At 34.4% G+C, this 11,062-nt stretch overlaps 2 protein-coding genes and 1 pseudogene across 2 annotated transcripts; 1 reads left to right on the top strand and 2 right to left on the bottom strand.

The window, feature by feature from the left end:
• LOC104762242 lies at positions 92 to 2,957 on the top strand. The gene is made up of 4 exons (XM_010485492.2): positions 92 to 319; positions 863 to 1,066; positions 1,189 to 1,747; positions 1,861 to 2,957. The coding sequence occupies exons 2-4, from the start codon at positions 887 to 889 to the stop codon at positions 2,874 to 2,876; spliced, it is 1,755 nt and encodes a 584-aa protein (XP_010483794.1). The 5' UTR covers positions 92 to 319; positions 863 to 886; the 3' UTR covers positions 2,877 to 2,957.
• LOC104762243 (flavin-containing monooxygenase FMO GS-OX-like 8) lies at positions 2,928 to 5,425 on the bottom strand. Its single transcript, XM_010485493.2, has 7 exons — positions 4,831 to 5,425; positions 4,659 to 4,729; positions 4,402 to 4,560; positions 4,228 to 4,310; positions 3,602 to 3,737; positions 3,332 to 3,505; positions 2,928 to 3,234 (listed from the first exon to the last, which is right to left on the bottom strand). The coding sequence occupies exons 1-7, from the start codon at positions 5,399 to 5,401 to the stop codon at positions 3,049 to 3,051; spliced, it is 1,380 nt and encodes a 459-aa protein (XP_010483795.1). The 5' UTR covers positions 5,402 to 5,425; the 3' UTR covers positions 2,928 to 3,048.
• Positions 6,688 to 9,855, bottom strand: LOC104762241 (annotated as a pseudogene).

Raw genomic sequence — 11,062 nt, 5'->3', positions numbered from 1 at the left:
TTTCTAGAAGAAACGTGTTTTTTTTTTTTTTTTTTTTTTTTTTGTGAAGAATCAAAAAGACGGAGAAAGTACAGAGTAAAGACGGCAAAGTCTCAACTCCCATTTGCTTCGCTTCCTCTTCAAGCTTTCTGCTCTCTCTCTCTCTCTCTCTCTCTCTCTCTCTCTACTCTCTGACAAATCTTCCAGATCTCTTAATCGCTTCACCACATCATCGCGTTTTTTTTGTTCCAAGCTTCTTGAGCAGAGAAGATAAACTCGCATCTCAGAAAAATCCACTCGAATGCTTCATTCTTCGTAAAAGATCTTCTCTTTTGTAAAGGTAAGATTCAACAATGTTCGAAAGCTACTCCACTAATCTTTTCTCTTTCGTTTCGATTTCATCCTTCTCGGATCATGTTTCCGGGTTTCTTCTCTCGCAGATTCATCAATGGCTGTTTCATCTTTCTTTTTCCCCCTTTCGACGAATCATTGCTGAAATTTCAGTTTTTTTTTCTTGTTTCTAATGTTTGTAATAGTACTCCTCTTGAATCCTGATGCATCAGTTTGATCTGTCGGTGTACATTACGTTTACAATGTTGTTTGTTGCTACTCAGTTCTGTTCTGTTCTTAAAGGATGCCATTTTTTTTTTTTTTTTTGGAACTGACCATTTTTTATTTTTTTTTATAATAAGATTCTTTAGATAGATTTTAAGGGGCTGTCTTCATATAGTCAACTTTCATGGATTTATTTATTAGTTGATTCACTGTTTTAGCCAATGATAAAATTAGTTTTTTTTTTTTGAAGGCTGTGTTCTTAACAGATGCTAAATCAAAACTGGTAATGGTTTTCTTGATGCAATCCTCCTCTTTCTTGATACCGCAGGGTTTATGCTTTTTCCGGTGTTGAATGAATCTTCCTAGACTGCAAATGGAAAAGCAAGAGGACAGCTTGTGGAGTTTGTGTCCTGTTCAGGATATTGATACGGTTTTTGCCAATAGACTACTCTACTGTGATCTTTATTTCAGACACTACAAGGAAACACTGAAACATACCATGCTTGGCCAAGAATCTATCTTTGAAAATCAGGTAAGCTTTGAATTACTTTACATTGCGCTGTGAATATCACTCTTTTATGAGTGTGTGTGTGTGCAATAGATGTTTTATTTCAGTGTTTCTAGTCTCTCTTATTATAATACTTGTCATTTCAGATCCACGAGCTTCATCGTCTGTATCAAAGGCAGAAGGATCTGATGATGGAAATGGAGGAAACCAATAACATATACACTCAACCTCAACATCTATTTCCTAATGCCGGGGGAAGAAGTATACACTGGATGGGTTCTATCATATCCACATCCAAAACTAGCGTTTGGCCACCAGAAGACGCATCTGCCAAGATTGATGAAGCTGGAGTTTCTGGAGATGAGATTGATAAGTCTGGAGAGAAGGTCTTGGATCTTGAATCACCGTCTTACGAGTATCTTGATATGGAAGAAGAAGGTTCAAAGAATGTAGAAGTTCCCAGCTTTCCTAAAGATGATCAATCCCCAAGTTACATGCCTCTTGAATCCTTTGTCCAGCCCGAAAGTGTGCAGCATTTAACCGGTTTGTCAAGGTTCAAATGTAAACTTGACTTGAATGAACCTGCCAAGATCGGGGAACATTCAGATTATGAGCTTAATCAGTTCCTAACTCCAGCCCTAACAAGGAGTGAAAGAGCAGAACCAGAAGTGCAAGAGCCGCTAATATCTACAAAGTGTAAAGCTGGTGAGATATGTTTACTATATGGTACTTGATCATTATTTTTTGTAACATTGTCTTTGATGTAATGAAAGCTATCAATGTCTTTTTGAAGTTGATCAGTCTATTATTTTGTGCAGAGAATGGAATCGACTTGAATATGTCTCCCCTTTCATCTGAAGAAGAAGCAACTATAATCAGGACGATCAAGTCAGAGCAGCAACCTCAAGAGTTTGTTTCAGCTTCATTGCACGGATCAGAGCCATCACATTCACGAGCGATAGTTCTAGCGCTCCCATCTTCAAAAACCATTTCACTCTTCCACCAATGTTACTCACGGCCTCGGCCTAGGAAGAAAGCTAAGCGTAAAGCAAAATCCAGAAGTGTTGAAAAGTTTCCTCGCGGCAAATCCAGGAAACGCTCAAATCTTGGCTCAAACTTTGGTCTCAATGAAGATGATAACCATTCACTGAGTCCTGCCTCGTACATCCCTGATTCTGACCATTATCAAGAGCGTCTGGAGAAAGAAAGTTCAAAGTCTGTGCCTGAGGTTAAGAGAAGAAGTTGTCGTAAACCACACGTAGAATCAGGCAAGGTTATGGGGAAGATTTCAAGAACCAAATTAAAGACCAGAGGGAGCTTTCTTGTTACAGAGGAAGAGGAACAAGAGTTATCCATAGCAGCAGCAGAGGCTATAGTTGATATTTCATCATCAGATTTAGCTAAAATGTCCAGCATCAAAACCTCCTCTTATTGTATCACTTCTCTGGATTGGTTTGCTAAAATCGCATCTTCGGTTGTTGAAGACTCAAAGAGTGAAGTTGGACTATCGGTGACCGGAGTCCACTCTGATTACCAAATAGACGATTTTGAGGCACAACTAACAGAGATGAAGCCAAAGGAGCAAAGAACAAATGTTCATCCTAAACACAAGAGGACCCTGCGCAGTCGAGGAAAGCGACAACAACATGACGGGTTTCTTCAGAACCTAAGAACTTTTACAGGAAACAAAGCCTCTGAAACGAATGATGCTCACTCCAGTTTGATGGAAAACATGGTAATCGATTGGGGAACCATAAGAAAACGAAGAAGAGGCATCAGAAGTCCTGCTGCTTTTACCAGAACCTCCATACCTTTTTTGCTTTCAGGTTCTTGAGATATTAAAAGTCTAGTTACAGAGATCATACCACACCACATAGGAGAGATATACTAAATCAGTGAAACTTTTTTGGGTTTAGCTTTTACAAGTTTTATCAAAAAAGCAGATGAAATTTAAAAAAAAGTTTAGATTTTCATTGCACAGAAAAAAAAAAAAAAAGGAAATGTTTTTAAGGAGGAGAGAGTTGAGTAAAATAAGGGTCTCGAAGAGTTTCTTGAAGAAGATCATCATCGTCCCAAGAATCACGAAAAGTTTCCAGATTTTCAATGGAATTCAATATAGCATTTAGACACAACGTCTTTCTCCATTCCTCTAGATGTGGGAACCCAATGTAATCCGCGTATGTATCGTTATACTGCAAATATCAATAACAGAGTCTTATCATATGAGATGAAAAAGATGGAACTTTGAAATTAAAGACTAAAAAAAAAAAAAAAGGAGAAACTTTGTACATTGAATTCAGCGAGGTCGTGAGTGTGGCGTTTAGGGATTCCGGCGGCTTCTTTAGAGCGGTAGAATTCGGAGATTGATTGCATCATTTGGTCCGAAGAAGGAAGAGATGTTTTGCCGGACAAAAGCTTTGCGATCCAAATCGCTTGTGATTCGAAGAATGGGAGCCCTATCAACTGCAAAATAGTAAACCTTTTTTCAATCAGCTAGTGTTGTGTTAACCGAAGAAGATATTAGAATAATGATTAGTAACGTATAAACCAAAAGTAGACCTTCCGAGGGATGCCGACAAAGGAGAGAGAAGGGGACAAAGAAGGAGAGAACGTATGTTCGAAGAGAGGACCAACTCTATTATCATCAACTTCTACTCTTCCTTTGCTCTCAAGAAACGGAAACTTGTAATCATACCTACACGTATTTTGTGCCCACATTGTTTTTACTCTCTCTTCTTTAGTTAGTAAAACATAAAATTTCCAGACTGTAACAATAACAAGAAATGTTTATATCCATGTGCATTTATTCATGTAGAGTCTGTTCCACAATTCTGACAGTTTTTTTGTTTGTAACTATTCACACGTATTTAGAGAAAATTCAAAATTCTAAGGAAAAGAACTGGAACGACTATGTCGGCCCCCAAGACAAGAAGTAGGGCATATGAACAATGATCTTATCGCTGAGAGTATTTTGACAAGATTTGTATTCCACTCAAGTTCAACATTTGAGTCAAGCATTCTTGATTTATATTAAAGGGCTAACTAATCATACACTGGTGTTTTAATTTTCACCTCTTTAAAGGAAGTTCGAGTCACTTGACATATAAGGAGATGACCACTTGTCCAAATTGGCTATAGTAAGGTATATTAATCTTCTATACTACTGAATAAAAACATTAACTTACCCGGTACAGTATAAAATGGTGTCGGCTACAATACAAGACCCATCTTCGAAGATGACCCGTCCATCTTCCTCTAAAGATTCAATCTTACAACCATTTGAAAGCAATCAAATTAATCTATTGTCTATGATATATATATACTAGTATATATGTGATGATGTGACAATGAGTGTGTACCTGAAGATGAAGATGAAAATTTTGATGTTTTGAAATGACTTTAGACAAGCCAGGAGGAATGTCAAGTGATTTGGCACTTAGATGAACTTCCTTTGCCACTTTCACTAGCTCTATTGATATGTCTTGTCCACTTATTGAACATCCAACGACCACCACAACCTACCATATACCATTATCATGCATGCACGCTAGCATACATCATGAATGATCATCAAGTTTATAATTAACTAATTGCTACAAATAATATAATTAATCACCTCATCACGAAAAGGATCAGGCATTCTATAGATATGGCTATGAAGTTGCTTCCTCTTCCACAAATCCATTCCTATAAAACACCAAGATCATGAGAAACACAATACCGTTTATAATTGCTTATGATTTTCTAGGATAAGTCTCCAAATAGTTTTATATATAAACCAGTATTACCTTTGATGGAGGGCAGTCTAGGATAGGAGTAATGGCCAGATGCAACAACAACAGCATCAAACACTTCTTCCATAACTTCACCACTCTTCTTCTCTACACTCTTCACCATCCATCTCTTCATACGATCATCATCAGTATCATCATTCACCATCCCCACAAAATCAACCCTAACATTAAACCTAATCATCTCTTTTAACCCAAACACTTGACAAAAATCCTTAAGATACAACCAAAGCTCCTCATGCCCCGGGAATCTCCTCGCGTCTCTTCCTTCCTTCGCGTTGAACGGGAAATCAGAGAAGCCCATCACCTCTCTCGGAGAGGCCAACCTCAAGGATGAGTAAACACTGCTATGTACTTTTAGGGTTTTGGTTTTCCCCAGTGGTTCTTCTTCTTCCACGTTTGGTTGGTATAACCACTGACCTCCGATGTCGTCATTTTGCTCCATCACAACAACTTCATGTCCTTCTTTTTTTAGCTCCCGCGCAGACACTAACCCTGATGGTCCTGCTCCTATCACACATACCCTCTTTGATTGACTCTTAACTGGTTCTGTTATCACTAACACCATTTTTGTTGGTGGATGGAAGATGAAATGATTTTGATTTGGTTCTGTGCGGTCTCATTGGTCACGGGTCATGCTTTATATATATACAGTATATTGGTTTTTTTTTTTTGGGGTCAACCTTTTTGTTTGCTTTTTTAGTAATTAACTGTAACATACTTGACATTTTTAGTGTTTTGTGTAAAATTTACAATATTATTTTATTGAATTATAGATTTTAAAAACTTTTCAGAAATTTACTAGTATTCAAAACAGTTTGTAGATTTGGATTTTAATGATTGTTAGGGATTCACGAGGATTTGAAAAGATTTCTTTAATTCAAAATATAGAAATCAAAATCTTATGGTTTTATGTGGGATTTGAAAGAATTTTGTAATAAATCATATTAACTTTTCTAAAATCATCGAAATCATTTAAAATTCCAAATAACTCAAATCACTAATATTAGATTGAATACACACCTAAATATTGCATTCAAGATAAAGGGCAAATCTTTGAAAAGAATCTAATTAATGAATGAATGAATCTAAATAATAATAATTCTAAGAAAGAGACGATGTACAATCAAAATAATATAACAAAGGTCATTTTTTTAACTGTCTTTGTCAACAGACAAAAATTTGTTGGTTGTTCATAAAATGTGTTTGGTCTTTTATTTATAAGAAAGCTTTTCTATTAGTTATTTAACGTACTTTCTTACATCATTATTGATTAATCATAGATTTTTTCTTTACAATTGTTCAAATTTATAGATAACTTTTTAACTATGATCACATGTTGAAAACTGTATTCATTTTTGCTGGCTTTTGCTCATCTTTTTTTTCCAGAATAAATGATGATCAAAATGCGTGAATATCGAAATTCAATTGTCTTTGTCTAAATTCCTTTTAAGGAATCAGAATAGTTGAATGAATTTATTAAAAAAAGTTGAATGCATTTTCATTTCATAAATTGATTTGATACATATAGGACCCAAATTGATCAATCATAATCTCTGACTGATCAATGTTAAGAAAAGCAAAAAATCTCTTGGCTGACCAACCTAACGTCAATAGTAGATACAACAACTTCACTTTTTTTTTTTGTGGTGTAGGTCCAATTGAGTGTGTGTGTTTTAACATAGGAATAGTGCAAGAACACAAATTAAAGATCAATACGACGAGTTTCTCCGAAGCCTACGGGCACTTTTACTGTCTTACATCAACAAATACCTCTCGGGATCTAAAGAAAACAGGAAGGCTAATTTGAAGCTTATGAATGAAAAATATATATGACAATAGATTGGTATCGGAATCAATAATCTTTCAAATTTGAAGAAGAATAAAATTGAGTTTCTTTTTTTACTCTGTAACAAAGTCTGGTTACAAAGAACACTCACACCACATAATTAAGAATACATTTCTTCTTCACACACAAAAAAAAAAAAAAAAAAGTTAAAAACTTGTTTCGAACACATTGAAAAGCTCTTAAGGAGTATAGAATTGAGAAAAATAAGGGTCTTGAAGAGTTTCTTGAAGGAAATCATCGTCGTCCCAAGAATCGCGATAAGTCTCCAAATTTTCTATGGAATTCAATATAGCTGATTTGCATAGCTTCCTTCGCCATTGGTCCAAGTGCGGAAATCCAATGTAATCCGCGTACTTATCGCTATACTGGTAAAAATAATTCAAGTAACACATATAAACATAAACTAATATGAAGGAATAAAATCGATCTTTGAGAAAATTAAAGAATATAACAACTATAAAATTTGTACATTAAAATCGGCGAGGTCGTGAGTGTAGCGTTTAGGGATTCCCGCGGCTTCTTTGGAGCGGTAGAATTCGGAGATTGAGTGCATCATCTCATCGCAGGAAGGAAGACATGTTTTTCGGGACAGAAGCTTTGCGATCCAAATCGCTTGTGATTCGAAGAATGGGAACCCTATCAACTGCAAAATATTAAACCTCAGCTAGTGTTGTGTTAACCGAAGAAGATATGATAATAGAATAATGATGAGTAGTAACGTATAAACCAAAATTATACCTTCCGAGGGATGCCGACAAAGGAGAGAGAAGGGGACAAAGAAGGAGAGAACGTATGTTCGAAGAGTGGACCAACTCTATTATCGTCAACTTCTACTCTTCCTTTGCTCTCAAGAAATGGAAACTTGTAATCATACCTACACGTATTTTTGCAAAAATAAAATTTCCCAAATCTAACAATGACAAGAAATATATATATATATATATATATATATATATATATATATATATGTATATACGTGTATGTTTATATATAAATCGTTTTTCATATTCCATAATTTCGGACTTTCTTTGTATAGAAAATAAAATTCCAAGAGCTAAAACTGGAAGGAATATGTCGGCAGTAAGAAGTAGCTAGGAATATGAAAATGAACTTGTCGTGGATAGCGATTTAGACAAGATTTATAGTCCATTCACTTCTCCGAATGGAGATATGCGAAACGGGGTGAATCTGACTGCGGATGAACATATAGTATCAAGAATTTGGTATTATTTACGTGTCCTGTCCTACACGTATTCAGGGTCTATGAGTTCTACCTTTGAAAAATAAAATAAAAATATTATAATTCGTTATTAATCATAAATTTTATTCTTTTGTGAACTAGCCTGACCACGTTTTTCACGAACTGTTACCCATTTCAAGGTCATATGAGGACATGACCCCTTTGGCCAAATCAACTCTAATCTTTTTTTTTTTTTGTCAAATAATTAACTCTAATCAATACTCAATAATTAGTCTCGGAATGTTGACAAAAGATTCTTTATAGGTTCATGCAAAAGCCGGTATTTACATATCAAATTAGTCTCACATGGAATTAATCAAAATTATTTGTAAGGCTTTTTTAGATAACCACATTTTAGGTACATCAGTACAAGGAACGTATAGAACCATTTTATATAAAATTAGTCCATGACTCTTTCTGTCTTCAATAATATATAAATTTTTTTCTGATATAAATTCACTTACCAAACAAAACCTTATAAAAAAATATCAACTTACCCGGTACAGTACAAAATGGTGTCGGCTACAATACAAGACCCATCTTCGAAAATGACCTGTCCATCTTCCTCTAGAGATTTAATCTACGACCATTTGAAACAAATTAAGCAATCAAAACAATTAAAATAAGTACTATATATACACTAATTTAGTATATAATTTCAATATATATATATATATATGATAGTGCCGGAGAGTCATATAGTCTAGTGCTAAGTCGTATGTTTGACTTCCTGAACATCAAGGTTCGACCCTGTTGTTACCCATGTGAGTTTAAAGTGGTCTCTTAAATAGGATTCATGGTAAAAGTGTAAATATTTGATGATGAGAGTGTACCTGAAGATGAAGATGGAAATTTTGATGTTTTGAAATGACTTTAGACAAGCCAAGAGGAATGTCAAGTGATTTGGCACTTAGATGAACTTCCTTTGCTACTTCCACGAGCTCAATTGATATGTCTTGTCCACTTACTGAGCAGCCAACTACCACCACGACCTACCATCATCAGCATCAATTCATCATCACCATGCATGCAAGATGCATCATAGGGCATGCATCATCATTCCAATTAGTAAATCAAGCTCTTTAATTACTTTATTACCTCACCACGAAAAGGATCAGGTACCCTGTAAACATGACCATGAAGTTGCTTCCTCTTCCACAAATCCATTCCTATAAACATCAAAACCAAGGCTAGTAACAAGAATAATTTTCCAATATGAAAACTAGCTAATTTGATTTTAATTATGAAAGATAAGGTGCATCAAAAAAATTCATATACCTTTGATGGAAGGCAATCTAGGATAAGAGTAATGGCCAGATGCAACAACAACAGCATCAAACACTTCTTCCAGAACCTCACCACTCTTCTTCTCTACACTCTTCACCATCCATTTCCTCATACGATCATCGTCAGTATCATCTTCATTCACCATCCCCACAAACTCAACCCTAACATTAAACCTAATCATCTCTCTTAACCCAAACACTTGACAAAAATCCTTGAGATACAAGCAAAGTTCCTCATGCCCTGGGAATCTCCTCGTGTCTCTTCCTTTTTGTGTGGTGATGAACGGAAAATCAGAGAAACCCATTACCTCTCTCGGTGTAGCCAGCCTCAAGGATGAGTAAACGCTGCTATGTACTTTTAAGGTTTTGTTTTTTCCTAATGGATCTTCTTCCATGCACGTTTGGTTGGTATAGCCATTGACCTCCTACGTCATGGTTTTGCTCCATCACCACCACTTTATGTCCTTCTTTCTTTAGTTCTCTCGCCGACACTAACCCTGATGGTCCTGCTCCTATCACACATACCGTCTTTGATTGACTCTTAACAGGCTCTGATGTCGCTAACACCATTTTTGGTGGTGGTCGGAGATAAAATGCTTTCGATTTGATTATTAGGTTGATTTGTTTCTTGGCTCATGCATGGCTTATTCTTTATATAGGTGATTTTTTTTTTGTTGGTCAATTTATATAAGTTATTTATTTTGACTATTATTGCATTGAAAAAGTAAGGTAACAAAACTGTACCTGCAGGTGACAATTTTTTAATATATTCAATTTTCTATGTGGATGATCACTTTATGAAAAGCTTGTATATTATTATTTTTGTTATTTAGTGATTCGCATAAAGGTAGAAATATTTATCAATGCAAATTAATGGGGAAAAAATCATCATATTGCTTTGTGAAACGAATACTAATAATTTTTAAAGGGACCAGGTAGATAAGAAACACGGGGAAAATGTTATAATCAAATTGATGAATTCAAAGGTCATGATATTTTCCTGTTCTTCCTTTTTTTGTTGTCAATAAATGGTATAATTAAATTATACTTATTATAATTATCTTTCTTACAGTTATCTATTAATCATCATTTGTTACAGTTGAAGTAATTAAAAAATATTATTGGAAATAACTTTTTGTTGAAACAAAACATACCGAATTTAAGGAAATACTCCTAATCCATTAATTGGAAATATTATCAAATTAGAAAATAAATATATACTTTTATGTACAATAGACAAAGTCATGGATCATATACAATGTGATATATAATTTTATGGAGTATTTGGAAAAGGTTAAAGGAAAGATTATTTGAGAATATTAACGATTAAGCGCGCGATTACCAACATGAAAAGTCGCTTCAGTATTAGTTTACCTTTCAGTTTAAAATTCTTATTATAAATAAAAATGTTGCCGACGAAATAGTTTATGTGTAGTTGTTCATATATATATATATATATACAGTGGCGGATCCAGAACACTTTTTAGTATGGGGCACACCGCATATTTAAACGAAAAAATATTTAAGTTATATAAACATAAAAATAAGTTTTGTAATAAATTTTAAAACTATAAATAAAATAATTATATTTTCATGGCTATTTTATTTCCTACTTCATTAAATGTTGTTTAAAAATTGCTAATAATAGGTTACATTAGAAATTGATATATGAACGAATTATCTATATAATGATAAAATAACATAACCATTTATAAGTTTTATGAATAACAAATTATTTTATTAAACTAGAGAAACTAGTTTGTCTAACTAGTCACATTATAAAATAATCACAAAACAATGACTTATTATAAACATTTTGATGTATTTAGAACTAGGAAACAACTAAAAAGGTTA

The sequence above is a fragment of the Camelina sativa genome, chromosome 18 (assembly GCF_000633955.1).
Source record: "Camelina sativa cultivar DH55 chromosome 18, Cs, whole genome shotgun sequence".
Lineage (NCBI taxonomy): Eukaryota > Viridiplantae > Streptophyta > Magnoliopsida > Brassicales > Brassicaceae > Camelina > Camelina sativa.
The sequence above is the reverse complement of the archived record's forward strand: the minus strand, read 5'-3'. Positions and strand labels throughout refer to the sequence as shown.

Bases quoted from the DNA above. Each gene is read 5' to 3' on its own strand.
- LOC104762242 (XM_010485492.2), top strand. From the start codon at position 887: ATGAATCTTCCTAGACTGCAAATGGAAAAGCAAGAGGACAGCTTGTGG. The intron at 1,067-1,188 runs GTAAGCTTTGAA...TTGTCATTTCAG, and splicing joins AATCTATCTTTGAAAATCAG to ATCCACGAGCTTCATCGTCT. The intron at 1,748-1,860 runs GTGAGATATGTT...TATTTTGTGCAG, and splicing joins ATCTACAAAGTGTAAAGCTG to AGAATGGAATCGACTTGAAT.
- LOC104762243 (XM_010485493.2), bottom strand. From the start codon at position 5,401: ATGGTGTTAGTGATAACAGAACCAGTTAAGAGTCAATCAAAGAGGGTA. The intron at 3,738-4,227 runs GTAAGTTAATGT...AAATACGTGTAG, and splicing joins ACCATTTTATACTGTACCGG to GTATGATTACAAGTTTCCGT. The intron at 3,235-3,331 runs GTACAAAGTTTC...TGATATTTGCAG, and splicing joins ACGACCTCGCTGAATTCAAT to TATAACGATACATACGCGGA.